The sequence below is a fragment of the Protomyctophum parallelum genome, assembly GCF_964188405.1.
Source record: "Protomyctophum parallelum genome assembly, chromosome: 4".
In the NCBI taxonomy this organism is placed as follows: Eukaryota; Metazoa; Chordata; class Actinopteri; order Myctophiformes; family Myctophidae; genus Protomyctophum; species Protomyctophum parallelum.
The window spans coordinates 22,356,790-22,378,950 of NC_139700.1; the positions used below are offsets into that span (position 1 = coordinate 22,356,790).

Sequence of the window (22,161 nt, forward strand, 5' to 3'; positions counted from 1 at the left end):
TGTTCAGATGGTTCTAATGAGCGCTTTGGGGGGAGCAGTAAGGAGTCACGTGTCTTGCTCAGACACCTCGCAGGGGGTGGGGGGGCAAAAATCAAACCAAAGACCTTCTGATTCCCTTGCTACCTGTTTTGCTATGGCCATCGCACATGCTGGGACCAGGGACCTTATGAAAAAAGGCGGCGATCCGAACACTCAAAGGTAAAAATGAGGAGAGGGTGGATAAAATCAAGGTACTTTATTTAGAAAAGTTAAAAACAGCCAACATGTTTCGACTCACAGGAGTCTTCATCAGGGCAGGTATGCTGAGACCTTATGTTTCCGAGGCGGCATACCGGTATGTACCCATTCAACTAGTCGCCCCATAATGAGATCAAAGAAGATTCCTTCCAAGGATGTAAACATTATATTTTACAGAAGGCATATGAGGAATCAAGGTAGCATTGTGCATTTGCATTCTAACTTTGCCACTGACATGGATCTTTTAAAATGCATGAACACAAAAGCCACAAAACAAAGGCATGAGGTCAATTGTATTCATGCTTGTGAAGCCTATGTTATGTGTCACAGGACTCATGTTTACAGTATTGTAGATTGTTTTTCACGCCCTCTTATTCACCACTCTTCCACTCACTAAAGACATTTGAGCAACATACAGAATGAGCTGACTATGATCTGAAGATAAAGATGACATGTTGGTGCACTTGAAAAAGCCTTCATTAGAACTACCGTAAGTTCCAAAGGTATTGCATAAAGGTGTGTATACAATCAGTACCCCGTTGTGATAACAGAAAAACTTCTTTGCCTCCATTTACATTCAAAACTCAGCCCAGTCTCACAACCCCAGCTCCTTCCTTCTCTTGGGTGGTCATTGTCCCAGCTTCATTTTCAGTTCAATCCCTCCTGTAGCGGAATACATTGTGACCCAGCTCTACCAGCGCCCCGACCAGCAGAGCCCAGAGAGGGACACAGACCACGCTGAGCCACATGTCTGTGAGCTTCTCCAGACGCAAACACAGTGTCAAGCAGAAGCCCAGCTTCAGCAGCAGAGCTATGAGGTACCACACCCTCCGCCCCAGGTCATGGTGGCCGTCTCGCAGGTTGACGCTGGACTTACAGCGCCCTGCCATCTTCACCACCAGCATGAGGATGAGAACTGTGTCAAATGTCCAGACGGGGAGAAAGATAAGGAACCAGTTCCACTGGATCTTGGAGTCCAGCTTGAGGACCAACATGATGAGAAAAATTAGGAGGAAAATCCAAGAGAGGAGGACTCGCTGGACCAGAGACATTTTCATCTAAAGTCTGGTAAACATCTGGTTCCAGGCAGGGTATCTCAACTTCTCAAGGAGTCGGGATGAACTGGAGGTGGTGCCTAACACAACAAACACACAATGTCACCATAGCATTAACTACTAACTTCTCTCAGGTGACGTAATCGTGTAAACGGGCAAAAGGCTGCAGTACAAACATATATATACACTCGATAGACACAACGAATAGTATGGTTACATGCAATGGATGAGGTTTTTCTGTGTGAGATTTTACTTGTAGACGAAAATAGCGAGACTAGAAAACAAATATAAGTTACTATATTAAACAAATATTATGTTTTACCACGCTCACGGAACAGGCCAATGTGTGTATGCGAAAACTCCGTTTTAAATCATCAGCCACGCTACTTAACGAGGATACAAATGATGTCGACTTTGTTTTGTTTTCGCCCTGGCATTCACAATGACGTCAGACAACAACTTCCGTAAACGGTAAAAGTGCAAACAGTGACGCTTTCACTTCCGTTTTGTCAAAACAAAAGCACAGGTTTGACCCAGAGCCATAAGTAAGATAGCCATAAGTAAGATGGCTCTGGTTTGACCAATGTGATCCCCTGACCCGATCATGTGTTGCTAAGCGATCTCAAAAGCTGACTATTTTGAAGACAACAGCAAATGGCCACAGTATGGTTGCAACCACTACTTCCTGACCTAAAGCCTAGCTTACCATTTTCAAATAGTTATAGTTTATTATTATTTTACAAAAAAATATGTATCATTTGTTACATTTTGGACAACATTGTCAATTTAAAATCGAGGTGCCCAGATCATTGTGCCCAGTCTTGCCCAGCTGTATCCGCACGTTGTGGGATTCTTGCAACAGTTTGGGTTTGTTTGCTCTTGCTGTAGTTGTTGATCTGGAACGCTCTCAATTTCAACCTGACCCGGGAGAGAGATGGGATGGCCTTATTAAACCTGCATTCCCCGGGCCTAATACAAGTGGTGTGGTTTAAAGCGTATGAAGAATATTCTAACACTTTATCTCCGAATTAAATTAATTCGAAAGAATCGCAACTTTTGCTTAAGACGGTCAGCGATAGATTTTCGTTGGTGTCGTTCGAAACAGAATTAAGAATTAAAAACAAGACGCACCGCGACCTTAGAGTATATAAGGTCGCAGTGCGTCTTGTTTTGAATTCGTAATTCTGTTTCGAACACACCAACGAAAATCTAGAATCAGGTTATATTTTCGTTTTAAATACCTATTTCTAAGTTTTTAATTAACAATTTCTAAACAGTATTCAGAAGTTTACAATTTATATATTTGACAAACAGTTTTCAGAACACCAAACAGTATTCTGAATAGGCCTACTGTTTAAATGGCCGTAAAATACACGGACCGAAAAAACTCACAGTTACAAGACTCCAATTCCCAACATTCTGTTCGAAGCGTGTCGGACTCCGGCTGCGTGACGTGCGTGTTGATTGGAGGAGACAGTGGAGACACAAGTAATGGCTGCGACTTTGAAGATTACCTAAATACATTTGTCTATTTCCCATAATAAGGTTATTGTCCTCTGATAAAGAATGTGTCTTGTTTACTAAAGTATTTTGTTTTCCACGACAGATGGGGCTAGTTTTCCACTAGCCGACGGAAATGTACATGCTTTATAATAATACTGTTTACCAAAGGTGTCCGTGATGTTCTGGGGTTCAGTTGCGTGTCAGCGTGCATCATGTGTTGGACTTCTTCTGCGCTGGCAGTCATTAACAGCACGGCAACAAACACCTTCAAGGCCGTGGTCCTTAACAACGTTACGGAATGTATCAGCATCTCCCTGTGTGAAGTCAGAGGCTCCAACAACAACAACCAACACCAAGGAGGCAGAGAAGACTCTGAAGCAGTGGGATTTTGCCGTTGACCCGTTCAGCGTAGTGCGCGCACACCTGGGTTGCAACATAGCAGTGTCCCCATTGGATCCACTTGCATTCCCTGAGGCGGACCGAGCCTTTATTACAGTCCACGGTGACAACCAGGGTGTTCTCCTAGACTTCCAAGTCCAGTATGATGAACAAAACAAAGAGCTGTCGGTGTTGGCTGAAAGGGCCAGCAGCGACCTGTCTGTACTACTGACTGCACCCACCAAAAGTAGTAAGTATAGGCATCACACACTGTGTTTGGAAAGGCACGCATCAGATAACTCAACTGCTAGTAATATTAAAGCTGTGTATTTGTGTGCCAGATCTCTACATCACCACCAAAGGAAAGGGCAATGTGCACGTCCAGAAAATGGAGTGTGCTGACGTCTGTAAGCTGCAAACAGAGAAGGGCAACTGTGTGCTACACTCGGTCAAGGTAGACGTAAAAGAAAATAATTACAATCCTTGCAATAACTAGTCAACATTGAAATGTCCTAATGCTGAACTGAGTGTTGTTTGTCACATCATAGGGTCACCACATTGAGGTGCTGTCTCACGGAGGAAATGTGACTGGTATGGGCACCATCTATGGCAATGTGGACATCTTTACATCAGGAAATGGTGTAAGTCAAAGTTACATTACTTGACTCGTTTACAAATTACAGGCTAGTCTGCTCTTTCAGTCAGCAGTCATTAGGGGGCAGTGCTAGCCTATATTATTTTAAGAGAGTATTATGTATGTATTATGTAGTTGCAACTTGTTTTCACAAATTATAGTACATTCCCGGCCGGGTCATACCAAAGACTGTAAAAATGGGACCCAATGCCTCCCTGCTTGGCACTCAGCTTCAAGGGTTGGATTGGTTTTTTTTAGATCAACTACAAATGATTCCCAAGTGTGGAACGGCTGCGGCACACCACTCCAAGAGATGGGTCAAATGCGCTTATCCGCTTATCCGTAGTCAGGTCGCGGGGGCAACAGCTCCACCAGAGAGCTCCAGACTTCCCTCTCCAGAGCAACATTAGTGACTTCCTCCTGGGGGATCCCGAGACGTTCCTAGGCCAGTGAGTTGATGTAATCCCTCCATCTGTGCCTTGGTCTGCCCCGGGGTCTCCTCCCAGTGGGACGTGTGACAAATACTACGACTTTGACACTTAAGAGAGACAGGAGATTGAGTGAAATTGTTTACGTTGACTGTATTCTCTTCTACAAACATTAGCACCTTGGTGGTTATTGTAGAACTTTTTCAGTGCCATTTAGTAATCCATCTGTCTGCACTTTTGTAGGCAGTGGACGTGAAGAAGCTCCAAGGAACCATAATGAATGTGTCAACAGAACATGGCCCTCTAAAAGTCAAAGCCATCTATGCTGAGTCCACCTCTGTCACATCCTCCACTGGGAGAGTAGAGCTGGGTCACGTACATGGTAAGCTAAACCAGGGGTGGGCAACTTTGAAGATGGAGAGGGTCTAGTTCCACACTCACTCCAGAGGGAAACACTGCATAATACTGTTGTAGCTAAAATAGCTGATCTAGTGCGACGTGTTTTGAGCTTGTAGATCTGCTATTGTTGCTATATTTGAGATGAAATCCTGATTGTTTTTGCTATTTTTGAATTGGAATCCTGAAAAGTAAAATGTTTATTTAATTTCAAATGCATTTATGTCAACTTTATGAACTTAATTGCAAATTCAATGGACCAAAAAAGACAATACTTTTTAAATACTAGTCATTAAGCTACTAATATAGACTGGTCATGTTTGCATGTTTGGAATTGTAACGGCTGAAATCAATAATATATCAGTATTCCGATATTGACCTGCATTAAGTGAAGGTGGGGCCGCAAATGTGCCAGATCAATCTCCCCAGAGATTTATATTTTCCGATGGCAGATTTGTCTGGTTTCCACTTTCCAGGCTTTGGCCACCAGTTGCCCACGTATGAGCTAAACAACGTTACCATCATCATTTTAACCACATGCATGGACAAGCAATCCTTCTGTCATTATAATCTAAGATGGGGTGAGGAAGATTTCAAGTGTAAAAACATTCATCAGATGCATTGAAAGAATCCTATTTAATTTGAACCAGGAGATGGTTCAGAGTGACATACATTAACTATCTTGTGTCTCCACTCCAGTAATCTTGCTTACTGTAAATCGCTCTGGATTAATAGCGTCTGCTAAATTGTAAATTGTTTGTGCTTTTGTAGTTTTGTTCTGGGTGTACTACACACAACAACATACATTATATTCAATTAAAGTTGAATTAATTTGAGGTTATGTATTGTAGGTCAACAATCTTCCACAAGTGCTTTTTTGGTTCTGTGTGTCACAAAAGCCTAGCGGTCCAGGCGCTGTTCATGACGACCTTTACAATTACAATTTAGGCATTTAGCAGACGCTCTTAATCTAGAGCGATTTACAATAAGCAAGAACAAAAAAAATGGTAATACATCATGAATCCTACGTAAGCTTAAGAATCTAAAAGTGGGCCCAGGCCGTAGCGTAACGGTCTGGGCACCGGACTGGTAATCCAGTCGCAGTGTGCCGCGGGTTCGACTCCCGGACCCGACACGGCCTTTACTGCATGTCATCCCCCCATCTCTCTCCCGTTTCCTGTCAGCCTACTGTCTGTCCCTTCAAAAATCAATAAAAGGCGTAAGCCGCAAAAAAATATCTTAAAAAAAAAAAAAAAAGAATCTAAAAGTGCAATATCTATCTAAGGAAACTACCGGTATGTGTATACACTATAGAGTGCGTTTTCAGACTGCGGCGGAAGATTGGGAGTGAATCTGCAGTTCTGATTGTAATGGGAAGTGCAGACCTTTGCTGTATGTCTCTCTGTCTCTTCCTCCGTCTTTCCTATCCGTCTTCACTTGAACCTATCAATAAAGGCAGAAAAGCCCCCCCCCCCCCCCCCCCCCCGTAAAAGAAAGACACTAACCATTCCAAAAAAGGCAGATTGGGCCAAAACATCATGGCTTTGAATAAACAAGATACAGTATATATTTTATTATTTTAATAGTAAAAGTGTCACGCCTATTTTTGGATCAAGAAGAGAACGGAATTGAATGCTAGTGTGATGCCAAGATAAGAAGATGAATCATCCACAGAGAATTTTGACTTATTCCTGACATACTGTACAATATACGGTCCCCTCTCTTCCCAGAGGGCATGGAAACAATTACCCTGTTAGCTTCAATATGGAAGGTTTAAGAAAGTTAGACAAGTCTGCACATACAAAGTGTGTTGGCGCCCACCGCCCATCTATAGGGAGCTGAAAAGTACAGTACAGTATGTACGCAACATTGACAGCTTGTCACAGTAACACTGTCGAACACTCACTTTTTCCCTTGGTTTTATTATCAGGTAATGCCACTGTGAAAAACATCTCTGGAGATGTAATTGTAGGTAAGCAAGTGTGTTATTCAATTCACAAACATTGGTTATATACAGTAAAACAACTGAATAACAAGGCACAATGAACTGTGTATTTCATCTTAATCACAAAGACAAAAGTACCAGAGGCTTGCTTTGCCATTTCAGATGGTTCAAATCATGGCTGTCTAAAGGTTTCCTCAAAGAGTGGAGACATTGATATATACGTTGGCGACAGTGGCAGTGCTGACCTTCACAGTCAAGAAGGTAAACAGATTGAAAAGTTCAGTTGTACATTATATTAAAAACATTTAATCGCTTTTAATTTTTTTTGGATATTAGTAACTGATACACAAATCACGTTAGGTTAGGTAACTTTGTATAATCACAGACTAACCCAATTATATGAATCCTGTTTTTTGCACCTCCGTAAAAATTTAAAATTGAATTGAATTCATCCAACTGATGAATTGAATTGAAATTGTATCTTATGCCATTACCACACTGTAATATTGGGAATAAACTACAGCTATGAATGAGTATACAAAACGAGTATGAGTCATATATCTCAGACTCAACTGCCTTGGTCCAAAACTATTTCTTACTCTTTAATTGATGTTTCTCCATTGTCTTTTTACAAACTCATTCTCCCTAGGGACAGTGTGTATACGTGTACCCTCATCTATAAGAGCCAGAGTGGAGCTGAGTGGAGCATCGGTGGACATCAGCCCAGAGGTCATCCTACAGAGCACGGAGCACAACACAACTGACAGCCAAACCACAGTCACTGGTTAGTCTTCATTTGTCATTAGACGCTATCCTAAAACGCTGTGTAACTACTATTAATAACCACAACAATCTGGTGTCCCTAATATTTGGACAATTCTACAAGCTTACAACGTGGAGTGCCTATTTTTGCTATTTTTGAAGTAGGGCTTGAGTGGCTATACTGTCAACAAGTGATGCAAAAGTGGCATCCAGCACCACGATTTAACTGTCTTTCATTACTCTTGTCTATTACCCCCTTATTCTCAGGCCATGTGAATAGCAAGCCCCAGGTGGACCAGTGGATTAAGGCTCAGGCAGACCAAGGCCCCATCAAGCTGAAGACACAAAGCTGGTTTGAATCCCTGAAGCTCGGGAGCTGAGTCCTGAATGAAGTGTTTTATGGAAGGTTGTAAAAGCTCTTAGTTTGTTTGCAGGAGCTTTAATTCTGTGAATGAACTAGGTTCTGGACTATGTTCTTCCAAACTTAAGTTTGTGCTTGCCGGGAATATTATACACGCTTCATCTGTCTCAAAAACTAAGCATAGTTCATTTGTCTCTGCATGCCTAAATGCAGGGACTGCTATAAGTTACTGTGATGACAAAATGGTTATGTAAAGTATGTATTGTGTATATGTGTACTGAATATGATGTAATACAGAAATACCTCAACTCTGATGACCGTATCTAATTGGATATAAAACAGAACAATTCTGCTAACCACGGCAAGATGATTCTTTGAAATGATGGGGTCATGGGCATCACTTCATGTTATGTACAATATGTACCGGTATGTATTATTATAAAGCCATGTGTGAGGAGTTTCGAGGGTCAGTCTTAATCTCTCTTCAGTTCCTGCTCTTATTGTCGCTGAGCGCTCGCTCCCCATCCTCCTCCCAGGTGTCATCAGTCTTGTCGGCCATTCTTATTGAATGCGCCATCTGGCCCATGTTGTTGTATCCAAACCAATAGGGAGGGTCATCACTGCTGTGCTCCCAGTGCTGCACACGTGGCTGCAGCCTCAAGGCCGCCAGCCTGATGGAACACATATGTGCATTTATCACAAACAAGCCTCCACTGCAGTGCACCAGAAGCACATGCTGCATGTAGTTCAATTAAGTAAAAAAGTAAAAAATGCATTTTTGCATGCAGTGTACAGTGTGTTGCATACTTGGAGATGCCAGTGCAGTAGGCCATCGTGATGAAGCGGAGGGGAGGGCAGTTCCTCTCAAGGTATCGTAACGTGCGGTCGGTGAGAAGCACACAGCCGCTCACGTCCAACTCTCGCAGGTAGTGCAGCCCAGATGTCAGGTACTGCATCGCTACATCTGTCATCTGGTAAAACGTGGCGTGGAATGAAATGGGGGGGGGGGGGGGGGGGGGGGGGGGGGGAGGGGGTTGGGAGCACAGAGCACATAGCACATAGAAGTCTGAAGATTCACTGAACTGACACTTCAAATAACTTAAAACTGATGTATTTGTGTTTTACCTTGGGACAACCCGACATTTGTAGTGTGACTAAACCTCTGCAGTAGAAGGAGAGAATTTTGATGGCCTGGTCAGACAGCGCTACGCAGTGAGACACATCAAGGTGTTCCAGACCTTTCACTTGCTTGCAGAACATCTCAGAGAAAAATACGTAAATGGTGATTGTAATAACAGATGAGAGATGATCAAACAAGAGACGGCAATGCACAGCATATAAGCCCTCTTGTTGTTGTTTGACATATTATGTTCATGACTCATAGAAGAATTATAAAGGACTCCCACCACTCCAGCAATGTAATGTTTTGCTGCGGTCAGGCAAACGCCTACACTGCCAGCGACTCAGTTTTCCCTAAATCTATTAGAGCTCTGAACAAGGACCCAGCTGTCTTTAACCTATAATTACACACTCACCAACAGCACCTTTTTGCCGGTTTGTTTGTTTTGGACACATTAATAAATGTGTATATCTTTATACAACAGTTTTTTGATCGTATCTATCTAGCTCAGGATTGCATTAGCTCACAAGTGTACTTACTGCTATTTGCACTACTACTTTGGTCATCCTGCTGCATGAATGTATATTATGTATATGTTTACTTTAGTTGCTTATTATCCCTGCCAGATTCTGTCCAAACCTCTGTACATCCTCTGATCTTTCATATTAGGTTTATGGTTATTTGCACACACACAAGGAAAGTATACAGGCTGACAATTATTACATAAAGTATGCAGAAGAGGTATGAAACCTAATTGGTTAACCCAATTTGTGTGTGTGTGATCTATGAAAAATTGTAAACTAAAGGAATCAAAGGACAATAAAAGAGAAAAACAGTCTGGCAGAGTCTGTCACTGCTGCACATGCATTAAATAAAGTCTTTGAATCTCAAATCTTGGCACCGTGTCTGACCTTTGACGTTTTTACGTCTCTGGAATACGAGTGTATGCTAATTATAACAAACTAAGACCAAATGAGCACACTCATGTAAAAGATACAAATATGACTCACTTGGAGTGTCAATATAGCTAGAATTGTACCTCTATGCCAATGTCAGTAATATTGGCACACTCGGCGAGAACCATCTTCTTCAAGTGAATTCCTTCCAGTGCACTCAGTCCCTAAACAGGCAAAGAGTATTCGCTAAAAAGGTGCACACTGTCATTTTACAAAGAGAATTATTTTCAATCAGATGTTTACAGTGCACTTGTGAGCACACATAGCTTACACACACTACCTGATCTTGGATATTACATCCGCTGATGTCAAGAGAGGTGATGGAGCTGCCACTCAGCCACTCTAGGGTATTGTCACTCAGGCTCTCACAATAGCTCACATTGAGCTGGTACAGCTTAGATAACCTGGTGATGAATTGGTCACACACACAGCACTCAGTATCTTTGCACAGCAGACCATGGTGCAAGGTGTGTGTGTGCGTGTGTGCGTGCTCGCAGACAAATACCTCTGGGCAATCCTCTTGACAGAGATGTCATTGATGCGGCTGCAGTGACTCGCGTTCAGCTCTCGCAATTTAGTTGCCGAGGCGCCTTCAGTCAGGTAGCGCATCCCCACATCTCCTACCCTTAAACAATAAACATTCATTTGCGAAAGAATAATGCCAAAGAGTGGGGTTTCTTATTTATCATTCACAGTGCTGCATCATCAAAGGGTAAATGTCAATATGTCATAAACATACCTGCTGCAATGTGAGATGTCCAGGTACTGCAGGTTCTTCAGTGTGCTCATGGATTTGAGGCTGGCGTCGGTCATCCTGGGGCAGTCTGCGGCGTGGAGCCTTCGGAGTCCCTGTGAGCTACGACAAAGGGCCTTCCAACTGACATCCGTCATGTGGTCATTGCCTGCCGCAGAAATAGGTATTCATATGTTTCAATGCTAGCACTGAGATTTGGTTCAAATGTAAGTGCACTATAGATAAAATGTTTTTAAAAGATTATATTGATCGTTCAGAAAAGTAATTAGGTATGCTTAAGCTACTTATGCTTGTGAATAAACATGCTCTGACTATATAATATAAAGTCCCCCCCCCCCCCTCCTTGAAATAGCATAAATTATGATCATATCCTACTCTGGTTTTGCATAACCAAGTGCAGTACAATACCCCTTTTTACATACAGTACATACATAAACTATTGTCCAATTTTTAACACATCTATTGACTTTAATTTGTCTACTTTTGAGGGGATAAACATAGATTACATACAGTGTACGTACACACACACACACACACACACACTCAAACTGTTCCAAATAGGCCAGTCAATCTAAGCTAAAAAGGGGAGTGACCCAAAATAAATTGCAATAGTAATCTTTCAAGGTTTTTTATGATCCTTAAAAATAGATTATTATATACATTTTGGATCATGGTAAACTCAGGGGTTGAATGTTGCGTACCATTGAAAACCTATATAAGGCAAACATTTCACTTTTGAATTATGCTTTAATAGCATGTGACATGTCAAACTAGGGGTTATTCATGATTCTGAACCCATTCTGAACCCATTCTCAATCTTAGATTGAGTGGCCTAAAAGGCCAAGCCTCTGCTCTTAGAAGACGACAGCACACACGAGAGGAGTTAGGGTACTTAAGTGGGGATAGGTTTTGGAATGTGAATAACAGGTCATAGTTGTCTCACCCTCTGTGCTGAATATTCTCAGTTTGGCCACTTCAGCGATGGCTTTGAATGCATCGTCTGACAGATGAGGAGTGTCTAGCAGTGAGACAGCAGACAAATAGCGGCACTTGGCAACCAGTGCCTGTTGAAAAAGATAGGATTCAGATTAACGTCTTCTTTTATTGTAACATTGAATTGGTATTTTAACAAACTATTATTTCCAAGTAGGCAATATCATTATTCTAAAGAGTAGTCTCTGTTGAACATTCCAGAGTGGATACATTATGCAATAGCATGTTTACGTGAGGACAATCTTAAACCACTTACTCCCTAAATACTTTGTTGTAAGGCAAAAATACAGTGTATTTAGAAATTGCTTTATGTGGTTATGGATACAGGTGAGAACATCCTTACCATGACACATTTATCTGACAGGGTGGGCATATCATTGATCACAATATGTTTGAGTGAAGTGCATCCAGCTGAGATATATCTGAAACCATCCACCGTCATCTGGGGAAAAGAGGAAACCAGGCAAGAATGTGGAGTTGAAATCTAAACTATTTCTCTGGTTACAGTTTGTCTTTATTTCATCACTTTATCATGGCCAGCAGAGTGAAACCACACCACCTGGAACCAAACCAACACTCACTCCAGGGACGATATATGTTTATAAAAGTTGCGGTGGATGTGTGGGATGTTATGTAGTGTGCACGTGGTGGGTGGGTGGGTGTTGGTTTGGTGTGTATAATCTAAGCCCTCCTCTTGGCTACAGTCCCCTTTTTTGCTCTCTCTCTCTCTCTCTCTCTCTCTCTCTCTCTCTCTCTCTCTGCACAACTTCCAGAGCTCCTCTGACTAAACAGAGTTTGAGCACTGTACGGCACTGACCTGTGTACAGTAAGAGACCAGAAGGCCTAACCAGTCCAAGTAGAGGCGAGTGACTCAACTTATCCCAGGGAAACTGAATACTCGGCTTGTTGGGAAAGGCAAAAAAAAAAGCAGGGACCTGACTACAGCTGCAACTCATGTGGAGAGAACATATAAGACGAAGAGGAGCAGACCCACTGACCTGAGTGCAGCCGGAGAGGTCGAGGTGGACGAGATTGTGACATCCCTTCCCTGTGGTAAGGTACTGTAAGCCTTTATCAGTGAATTGGTAGCAGTAGGCCAGACTCAGGTACTGCAAGCTGAGACAGATCCTGGAAATCCAGCAATAGCATTAGTAATACGGTAAATAAAAGACCAAATGTTTTCAGTTGTTCTAAGATATTTTCTGGAAAAAGGATTTTAGATGGGCATGTACTCTGGAAGAGAAGAGGTGACAGTATCTATAAAGGAATGAAAATGCTTTCAAATTCTTGTCCTGTAATATGAATTTCTCTTTGAAGAGCATTAAGAATAACTATAAGAGAACCAACACGAAGAAAGAAAAAGTTAATAACTTCAGGTGACCACTGGTGCAGACATGCATTGTTATGAGAATATTTTGAATTTTGAATTAATGCTAAAATGCCCTGGGGAAAAATGGGATAACATGGTGGTCTCAATCGTGGTCTGCTATTGTAGTCACCCTCACTTTCTGGGTGTTACTGTAGATCCAACCCTTTTAAGTTAAAAGGGTTGGTGTTGGTGAAACATTCTGCTAGGTTCGAACATGTTTGAATATGTCTAACATGCCCAAAATAGGGACGTCAGGTTCAAAGTGGTTAATCACATAATGGCACTATAGGCAGCAAGCATTCGTTTCTGACATGAAATACAAGTTGAAACAGAAACAGTGTCTTTTCTGGGAACACGATAGCAGGAGGCCAATGAAAAGGGGCAATTTGGTTCAGTTGGGTGGGCTTAGAGACAATAGAAAAATGATAAAAACCAAAAAGTCTAGAGGTTGGCAACAATGAGGTCTAATGTCAGATCCTTAGACTGCAGAGATTTACCTGGACAGCTCTCTCAGACCTCGGTTTGTCACATGTGTGCACGAGAGGTTCAGGTAGAGCAGGTTGGGACACCCTTCAAGAATTCTCTGGACCATCATATCCTATTAGACAAGGCATGGACGTCATGTTTGTAACCACAATAGACGGTATAAACCACAGTGGGTACAAATAATTGGTACAAAAGTTCATTACATTGAATGGAACTCCCTGGTATTGAGCTACCTTTTGAGAATTGATTGATTGATTAAAATATTTATTAACAGTTTGTAGAATTACAGTATATTTCAAGCACAAACTCAATACAAAGACTGTTAACTGTGAGTGGACGACCCAATTAAGCATTACACTTGTTTACAACAGGGTCCACATTGTTCAATTCATCAAAACATTTAGAGACATACAATTAGACACTTCTATGTAGTTAAAGACCAGAACAGGAATTCATCATATAGGAAGCAAAAAGGGAAAACATACATATACAGTGAGGGGAAAGGGGGGGGGGGGGGATTCAGATTTTACAGAGGCCAGTTTCGAATTGCAGCCATCCGTAGGTGCCCTTTGAGAGCGGTTTTGAAGGAGTCAAGGGATTCACAAGTCTTAATGACTGTTGGTAGGGCGTTCCACATTTTGGTGACATAGGAGCGAAAATCATTTAGTCCCTTGTTTGTGCCGAATCTGGGTTGTACATGGTTTGTTGGACTTCGTTTACATTAAGGAAGTACTTAGACAGGTACATGGGTATCTTGGTGGTGTATCGAATCTTGTGGACCAGACCCATTGCAAGATGCTGTACTCTGTCGTCGACCCTAAGCCATCCCAGCCTGTCAAAGTGGGCAGGGGTGAGGTGGGTTCGGGGGGTGAGGCCAAGAAGGAGCCTGACCAGTTTGTTTTGGGAGGTCTGGAGCCTTGTTTTAAGGGCCTTTGAGGTGCTGTGGTACCAAGAGGTGGATGCATAGTCAAAGAAACCTTGTACAAGGGCTCCTGTTAAGGTCTTCAAGGTGTTTTTGTTGACCAGTGAGGAGATCCTGTAAAGGAATCTTGTTCTTTGATTTACTTTTTTGATTACGTTGGTGGCCATTTTATCACCGGAAAGATTGGCCTGGTAATTTCATCTTTTCGTGTGATTATATTGTCACCCACTCTAACCAAGAAGCCATCTGCCTTGCTGAGATTACTATTAGATCCGAAGAGAATGGATTAAGTTTTTCCCAGGTGTAAGGATAGTTTGTTATCAGCGAGCCAGGTACAGATTCTACCGAGTTCAGAGCTGAGGGTCTTTTCAACCTGCAGTTTGTTCCTGTCCGAGACCAGCAGTGCTGAGTCATCTGCGAACAGGAACAAGTTGCAGTCACAAGCTGATGTCATGTCGTTAACATATATTAGGAACAGTAAAGGCCCTAGTATGCTTCCTTGTGGGACACCACAGCTCACTGGGAGGGGGGGGGGGGGGACAGTGTTCCGTTCACCTCCACCATCTGTTCTCTCCCCTCCAGGTAGGATTGCATCCAGCTCACTGATGTGCTATCAAAACCAATAGCTTGTTAACCAGTATGGAGTGGTTCACGGTGTCAAAAGCCTTTTGGAGGTCCAGCATGACCATGCCGCAGTATTTTACAGCATCCACCTCGTGTTTGATGTGGTCGCTCAAATAGAGGAGGCATGTGTCAGTGGAGTGGGATGTTCTGAAACCAGATTGGAACTCGTACAACAATTTATTAGTGGCAAGATACTTTTCAACCTGTTCATAGACTATTTTTTCCATCACTTTTGAGATGGAAATAGGGCGGTAGTTGCCGGGTTCTAATTTACTCCCTTTTTTGTACAGGGGGGTTACTTTGGCCAGTTTAAAATCTTGGGGGACCTGTCCCTGTTTGATGGAGAGGTTTACTATGTGGGTGTTGACTGGAGCTATGGAAATGGCTGAGTCTCTGAGAAATTTGGAGGGAATATTGTCATGGCCAGTGGCCTTGTGGGGTTGGAGGGCACTCAGTTTTTTAAGTACCTCCTCAGTTGTTACCATTGCCATTTTAAAATCATCTTTACAAACACCTAGGTTTTTGTAGAAGGCTTTGATGTGCTCTACACCAAAACGCCCAGAGTGGGAGGGCAGTTTGTTAAATGATGGTAGGCGTACTATAAAAAACCAGATTACTAAGAGCCACGTGTCAGGATTTCACATGTGGTCTTAATTTGTACTGTATCACCAAGCATACACAGGCATGTGATTATAGGCATTGTCAGTAATGTGTGCAGTGATTCACTTACAGTGATATTGGAGCATTCTGAGAGGTTGAGCTCCTGTAGATTTCTGCACTTACCTATGACAGAGTAAGAGGAAGAAAAGGGGAGAGAGAGAGAAGCAGAAAGTGAGAGTGGGATTAGTAGCCTATACTTTTAAGTATGACAAATTATGTGTTAGTGTATAGCACATGACAATGTAATACATTTAGCTTCACAGCTATGATTTAGTGCTCTTAAATAGCCTTCCAGGTCAGATGATAAGGAATGTAGCCTTGTGGCTTTTAGGCTGCACATCAAAACAATGTGTACATTCTGGAACATTCTTATATAACATGCTGTCTGCAGCAGCAGCAGCTGTGTCTCATCAACAATAACACTGTTAACCCGTGACCCCTTTTGCTTCTGTTTCCAAGTCTATTTTCCTAACAGTCCTTTCCAAAATCTCCAGCTCTTCCCATTGAAAGGAGAATAGCAGCTGACCTCAGAATGCACATGAAATCCTCCTTATTGGCACTCTTTTTCCTGCTCCTGCTTCCTCCATCCACCCAGATCAAAAGAGGAGGGAGGGGCAAAGGGCTCAAAGGAGCCAGGCATGGCCTCACCAGAGACAGGTAAAGTCTAATTGAAACCCAATTTATACTTCGTTGAATCATCGTACACAAATTTGATATTACTTTGTAAGAGTTTACTGTTGAGTCTGAATCTATGTACTGTTCAATCTAAATTATTTGACACCATTATTTTGTTCTCACAACTATAGTAAGAAATGTTTTTCATGTCATAACAGGGTAAGAGGTAGTGGGCGCCATGGCAGATCAGGCCCAACCAGACGGCTGCCTGCCTGCTCGGAGTCCAGAGACTCCACCGGTGTCTTTGTGGACTGCCAGGGTCAACGCATTGTCGCCATCCCTGCCTCAGACTCCTGGTCCCAGAAACCCAGCCACCTGCTTTTAGCCCGCAACCGGATAAAGGTCCTTCACGACGGGGCCTTTGTCGGCTACGAGGGCTTAAAGAGCCTGGACCTGCAGCAGAACCACATCTCTGTGGTGGAGGAAGGGGCCTTCCAGGGCCTGACCCACCTCACCACCCTGCTGATGCAGCACAACAAACTGAGCACGCTGAGCGAGGAGGCTCTCATCCCCATGCCAAACCTGCGCTACCTCCGCATCTACGATAATCCCTGGAATTGCCTCTGCACGATGGACAGTCTCATACGCACCCTACAGGTCCCGAGCAACCGCAACCTAGGAAATCATGCCAGGTGAATGATTTGGTCAACTTGGTACAGACAGCAATCCATTATTCTACTGGGAAACATGTTCTTTAAAGGATCGTACTGGTGGTCTGGCATGGTTAGCCCATTGACTATGACTCATGGCATACAGTATTACTGTCAACCCTTTTCCGCATACTGTGGTTTGTGATTTGAAAAGTGTGGCTGAAAATATTCCCTCGAGCTAATAAGATTTATGAACTAAATTAAAACATCCAGAAAATGATGTTTAGCCAACACTGACTTGATTATTCAGGAAAGTTTTGCAATGTTTAATGACTATATGAATTAAAAGTAAACAAACAGAATCTAAAAATAAAGGGTTTACTATATGTCGAAGTTGTGAATAGACAACAAAATGGCCAGTATGGTTCTTTAAATGGTAAATGGTGCATTTATATAGCGCCTTTATCCAAGGTGCTTTACAGAGAGTGTGCATTACATTCACCCATTCACACACACATATACCGATGGCAGCGGAAACCATGCAAGGCACCAACCTGCACATCAGGAGCAATTAGGGGTTCAGAGTCTTGCTCAAGGACACTTCGACACTAACTCTGGGGGAGCCCAGGTTCGAACTGGCAACCTTGCTGCAACCTTGCGGTTACCATCTGGCCACTCTACCCCTGACCCACCACCGCCCCGTTCTTTAAGACAAGTTCCTTGGAAATATGTATTGCAAACAATACACCCACCAAGACAGAATCCCATTTTCCTCATGTGTCACATGATTTCCTCGTGTATCTTATGAGATGCACAAGGATGACACTGTGACTGATTATCATTTCATCTGCCAGGTGTGCAGAACCACTCAGGCTGAAAAGCAGGAAGCTGAAGCAGGTCGACCCTGAGCATCTGTGCCGCAAGCCAGACCCCGCCAGCGATGCCCAGGGCGATGAAACAGAGCCGGTTTTGGGACCTCTGGACCTCCTTCCAATTCCAATCCGCACCAAGCCAGATGCCACCACCTCCTGCCACACATACCTCTTCCCCCGACCACGTCTGGACTGCAGAAACAGAGGTTGGTTCGCAAGCGGCAGTGTAATGTGCATGCATTAGTGTGCAGGTGTCGAACATGTGTTTGTACGTCTTGGGCTCTGTTTCAAAAAACGCGTACATGATTAAATATCCCAGCAGTCACCCCACTGGAATGACAAACCCTCCACTTATTTTAGAGGGTTGTCAGAGGCAGACTCATAGCTGGCAGACAAAGACTGTTCGTTTGACAGCATTTTCCAATTTATTGCTATGAAGTGTCATGCTTCATTTATCATGATCAATCATGATATGGACTTATGGACGGTAGTTGAAATAACACTGAGGATTTTGCTGTGTACGCTCTTCGTTTCTCATGATAAATAAGCTATTGGTCAAATAAAGTTCTCACCAGCATGTGAAGTACATCTGGTAAACTAAACTGCCTAACTAACTATCTGTTAGATTGCTATAATGCAAGAGTATTGGCTGAGCGGGCCTGGATGTACAGTAAGTATGCAAGGTATGAGCTTGAATCTGGCCCAGTGCCAGTTTTCCAGTTGCTGTTCCTGCCAAAGAGCCTAGGGGATGTCAAACTGTTATGTGCTGAACTGTCTTCGACTATATTGTCCCAAGAACACTGTCATACAGATGGAAAATGCAACAACGCTAATTACGCAATAAATATTAGAACCACAAATGACAAATGAACAAAAGCAACGTGGTAGTGTGATTCCTTTCCCTCTCACTCTTCTCTCCAGGTCTAACAGAGGTTCCTACAGGTATTCTAGATGATATTGTTGAAATGGACCTGTCCCATAACAGCATCAATCACCTCAGAGCCAGAGATTTCAAGGAAGCCAGGAGTCTGAGGACACTCAACCTCAGCAACAACAACCTGACGCGCATTGACACAGGTATGCAAGTTTGCGTGCGCACGCTTTCGGGTTCCCCTTCGAGGAGGGAGAGAGAAAGGTGGAATAGAGTTCAGTACAATAACCTATATGTTTTCTATTCATAATACTGTAAAATGTAGCCTGCTTGGGTTTATACTGTGTTTGAAAAGTATGCGTTGTCTTTTCAAATTGACAAAAACAAAAGACTGTCAAGTTTCAACATCATGTGATGCATGAGTCAATGCCAGAACTTCATGGGACGTTTCTGGGAAGGAATGTCTCAAAGTGACAGTGACAGAAAAACACATGTTTACAATTACTCGCCTAAGGGCGAGAAGCATGCATCCGCCTCGTTGGCGGCAGACTGCTGGGCGAGCTCTGGCGCTTTGGCATGGGGGGTTAGATCAACATGGAATGAATTCTGTACTGGACATATAAGGAGCATGTCTTGAGTGTACAGGGTTTGATGAGGTCAGATCAACATATGGAATGTCAGAACAGGTCAGCTCCATATATGGAGATCTAAGGGTGGTAGCTGGTACATTCTCTTGAGTGTACAGGGTTTGATGAGGGCCGGGCCTTAATCTTCAGGTCTGTTGAGAACTGTAGTTTTTGCCGCCTGCCGGGCACGGCTGCATTAATAACTTTGACCCGTCTAGAGTTTGAATGGACAGGTATCAGTCAAAAGGGAGACATCGAAGAGGAAGGATGTCACATGATGTCACGAGACCTGGGCACCATATATGGGGGAATTCCCATGTATGGGGACTGACGGGAAATGTACGATTTCATAGTAAATGCGACCTGTGGTCGCAACTACTACTACTACAGTACTTTGGGACGAGAAGCGGGCAATTAAGGTCGCGTGCAAGCATCCGCCTGGGTGACGGCAGACTGCTGGGCGAGCACTGGCACTTTGGCATGGGGGGTCAGAAACTCAAAAGGGAGACATCGAAGAGGAAGGACAGGAAGGATCAACATACGGAATGTCAGAACAGATCAGAGAAGGGTTTGAGGTTTGAGGTCAGATCCATATATGCAGATCCAGGTGATGATCCAGTCTTCTATCCAGGGTTTGATGATATATGGTGGTGTGACGTGTCACAAGACGTGAGGGATTGACGGCCATATGTGGTGGCGTGACGTGTCACGAGGCGTGAGGTACTGGCGGCCATATATGGAGGCATGACGGACAGATCGACAGACTTACAGGTTTTTCAGGTTTTCATAGTAATCTGCGCAACGAAATGGCTTTATATACACCCTGTACTCACGCTTACTCCTCTATTTTCACTTCCCCTCTACTCCAGGCTCCCTGTCCGGCCTCCTGCATTTGCGTGATCTAGACCTGTCTGAAAACAGTCTGCACTCTTTCCAGTATGGGGTTCTAGAAGATCTTTACTTCCTGTCCAAGCTCAAGTTGGAAGGAAACCCCTGGGTGTGTGACTACAGGTGGGTTCCACTGCTTATAAAGATCCATTAAGGTTATGACACAAATATAAACACATAATGATTTTTTTTTAAATATGATTATATTCGCAGCATTCACTACATGGTGTACTGGCTGCGCCTGCACCCGGGAGTGTCCCACTCTGGCCTGCTGTGCCGCTCCCCTGTTGAGTACGCTGGAGAGAGTGTGGAGGAATATGTGCATTCCTACAACAGAGAATGCCCCAGACAGCGTGGCCAGACAGACCCAAGTGAGACGGACCCTGAACTCTGGGACACGGCTATGGAAGCACAGGGAGAGCTGGAGGAAGAACTGGAGCCGGGTCACTTGAGAATGCCCCAGAAGTACCAGATCATCAGGCTATGAACTTAAAAAAGGCTCTTCATTTTCCTTTTTCACATTCACGGAAAAGCAGTCTGTATCAGATGGAGAAACTAACTTTTTCTGTATTTTTGTGTGTTGTATTTTTCATAAAAATATTAAGAATATATAAACTTTTGTACTCTTAGATGATGATATTTTAGTGTGTTCTCATTTTAAATATCACAGGTACAGTGCCAGAATGCACTTACTGATGCATGAAAAGCTGGTCCACTTTAAAGATGTGCATCCACGCATGTTGAGATGGATCACAAATGGACGGTACTGCTGTAGAATCTGTTTCACTATGATGTCTGTAATCCAGTCTTTCTCCACGGAAAAGTTGATCTGAAAGGCCCAAAATGTACAAATTATTTTGTTTGTTGTTTTGTTTGAAAAATAATATTATATTACAAAAACAATTAATTATCAGTTAAATACTACAAGCATGATACAGACCCGACTCCACAGTGAGCCTGACTGAATGACTGCTTTCCATTTGCAACACACTTCAGCACAGTTCATCTGGTCTTTCAAGTCAAGACACTGAAAGACCTGAAGACAAATAGACATGCAACATGTTGAGAGGACTGATGAGTGGAGATGTACATTTTGGAATGCTTTATACATCAGTAAAAGAGGATACCCTGCTGATTGTCATTATTTTTTCACAAGACAGAACCCAGTCAACAGTATACTATTACTGTACCTACAAAAACATGTACAGTACTGTTAAAAACAATTATAGTGACAATTTGAACAAGATTTGTCTTGATTTAGACAGATGGTCGTCATTGCCCAACTCTCTTCGAGCTCGAATATCAATCATAAAGATGAATGTCCTTCCTAGGGTTAATTTTGTGATTTCTATGCTCCCACTGCCACCGCCAGCACAGTATTGGACTAAGATTCATTCTGCTATATCTAAATTTGTGTGGAATAGGAAACGCCCACGTCTCAAACTTTCCTTGTTACAGCGGACCAGAGCTGATGGCGGTCTCTCGTTGCCTAACTTCAAATTATATTATTGGGCTTTCACTCTTCGCCCCCTTTTAAGATATTTCGACTCAACTATAAAGGTTTGTTGGCGAGAGCTTGAGGAGAGTTTGGTTCATCCTGTTGAATTGAGAGATCTGATCTATTCAAACATAACGAATAATCAATGCAAAGTTCGCTTTGGGCCAATAATTTTCATTTAGTAACAGTGTGGAGAGCGGCTGAAAAATTGCGCAAGTTTGATTTGAAATGGAATTCGTTTTCCCCAGTGTTCAACAATGATGGTTTGCTTTTGGACAATCGTCCTATTCGTTTTCCCAGATGGAGTTCCAAAGGGATTCATACTTTGGGTGATTTATTTGATGTTAATGGTTTACGTTCTTTCCAGAATTTATGTGATATTTTTAACTTGCCTGGTAACTCTTTTTTTTTCTATTTACAATTGAGAACTGCCATGAGGACATATGGGGTGCCATGGCAGACCCCCCTTGCAATGCACCCTTTGCATAGACCTATCTGTGATATTGGGTCAAGAGGTTTTGTTTCCGTATTGTATGATTATTTATTAGAATCTAGTTA

General features: G+C 42.9%; 4 protein-coding genes across 7 annotated transcripts; 2 read left to right on the plus strand and 2 right to left on the minus strand.

The window, feature by feature from the left end:
* Positions 1-220: 220 nt before the first annotated feature.
* LOC310857507 (transmembrane protein 60-like) lies at positions 221-1,741 on the minus strand. The gene is made up of 2 exons (XM_083763207.1): positions 1,615-1,741; positions 221-1,372 (listed from the first exon to the last, which is right to left on the minus strand). Exon 2 carries the CDS (start codon positions 1,293-1,295, stop codon positions 891-893), a length of 405 nt encoding a protein of 134 aa, XP_083619333.1. The 5' UTR covers positions 1,296-1,372; positions 1,615-1,741; the 3' UTR covers positions 221-890.
* Positions 1,742-2,785: 1,044 nt separating this feature from the next.
* On the plus strand, positions 2,786-8,011 carry fam185a (family with sequence similarity 185 member A). Its single transcript, XM_083762636.1, has 8 exons — positions 2,786-3,423; positions 3,515-3,627; positions 3,722-3,814; positions 4,479-4,617; positions 6,562-6,603; positions 6,739-6,837; positions 7,226-7,360; positions 7,606-8,011. Exons 1-8 carry the CDS (start codon positions 2,973-2,975, stop codon positions 7,716-7,718), a joined length of 1,185 nt encoding a protein of 394 aa, XP_083618762.1. The 5' UTR covers positions 2,786-2,972; the 3' UTR covers positions 7,719-8,011.
* A 132-nt stretch (positions 8,012-8,143) lies between these two features.
* Positions 8,144-21,232, minus strand: fbxl13 (F-box and leucine-rich repeat protein 13). The gene is made up of 14 exons (XM_083762729.1): positions 21,046-21,232; positions 20,799-20,934; positions 15,654-15,706; positions 13,389-13,489; positions 12,521-12,650; positions 11,866-11,964; positions 11,473-11,593; positions 10,515-10,677; positions 10,281-10,400; positions 10,056-10,179; positions 9,859-9,939; positions 8,825-8,959; positions 8,507-8,670; positions 8,144-8,370 (listed from the first exon to the last, which is right to left on the minus strand). The coding sequence occupies exons 1-14, from the start codon at positions 21,214-21,216 to the stop codon at positions 8,184-8,186; spliced, it is 1,785 nt and encodes a 594-aa protein (XP_083618855.1). The 5' UTR covers positions 21,217-21,232; the 3' UTR covers positions 8,144-8,183.
* LOC310857804 (leucine-rich repeat-containing protein 17-like) lies at positions 12,447-20,759 on the plus strand. Of its 4 annotated transcripts, none has more exons than XM_083763698.1 (7): positions 12,447-12,580; positions 16,043-16,240; positions 16,417-16,890; positions 17,703-17,926; positions 18,642-18,797; positions 20,087-20,228; positions 20,319-20,759. In XM_083763698.1, exons 2-7 carry the CDS (start codon positions 16,116-16,118, stop codon positions 20,590-20,592), a joined length of 1,395 nt encoding a protein of 464 aa, XP_083619824.1. In that variant the 5' UTR covers positions 12,447-12,580; positions 16,043-16,115; the 3' UTR covers positions 20,593-20,759. The 4 variants fall into 4 exon arrangements, with proteins under 4 accessions (XP_083619824.1, XP_083619823.1, XP_083619825.1 ...); XM_083763697.1 differs by having other exon boundaries at positions 12,447-12,575; positions 16,078-16,240; XM_083763699.1 differs by having other exon boundaries at positions 12,457-12,580; positions 16,078-16,240.
* Positions 21,233-22,161: the final 929 nt, after the last annotated feature.

Coding starts and splice junctions, on each gene's coding strand:
- LOC310857804 (XM_083763698.1), top strand. CDS start 16,116: ATGCACATGAAATCCTCCTTATTGGCACTCTTTTTCCTGCTCCTGCTT. Junction 16,241..16,416: donor CATGGCCTCACCAGAGACAG/GTAAAGTCTAAT, acceptor ATGTCATAACAG/GGTAAGAGGTAGTGGGCGCC. Junction 18,798..20,086: donor CCTGACGCGCATTGACACAG/GTATGCAAGTTT, acceptor CCTCTACTCCAG/GCTCCCTGTCCGGCCTCCTG.
- fbxl13 (XM_083762729.1), bottom strand. CDS start 21,216: ATGTATAAAGCATTCCAAAATGTACATCTCCACTCATCAGTCCTCTCA. Junction 10,401..10,514: donor GACATCTCACATTGCAGCAG/GTATGTTTATGA, acceptor TTATTGTTTAAG/GGTAGGAGATGTGGGGATGC. Junction 10,180..10,280: donor GTCAAGAGGATTGCCCAGAG/GTATTTGTCTGC, acceptor ATTCATCACCAG/GTTATCTAAGCTGTACCAGC.
- fam185a (XM_083762636.1), top strand. CDS start 2,973: ATGTTCTGGGGTTCAGTTGCGTGTCAGCGTGCATCATGTGTTGGACTT. Junction 4,618..6,561: donor AGAGCTGGGTCACGTACATG/GTAAGCTAAACC, acceptor TTTTATTATCAG/GTAATGCCACTGTGAAAAAC. Junction 6,604..6,738: donor CTCTGGAGATGTAATTGTAG/GTAAGCAAGTGT, acceptor TTGCCATTTCAG/ATGGTTCAAATCATGGCTGT.
- LOC310857507 (XM_083763207.1), bottom strand. CDS start 1,295: ATGAAAATGTCTCTGGTCCAGCGAGTCCTCCTCTCTTGGATTTTCCTC.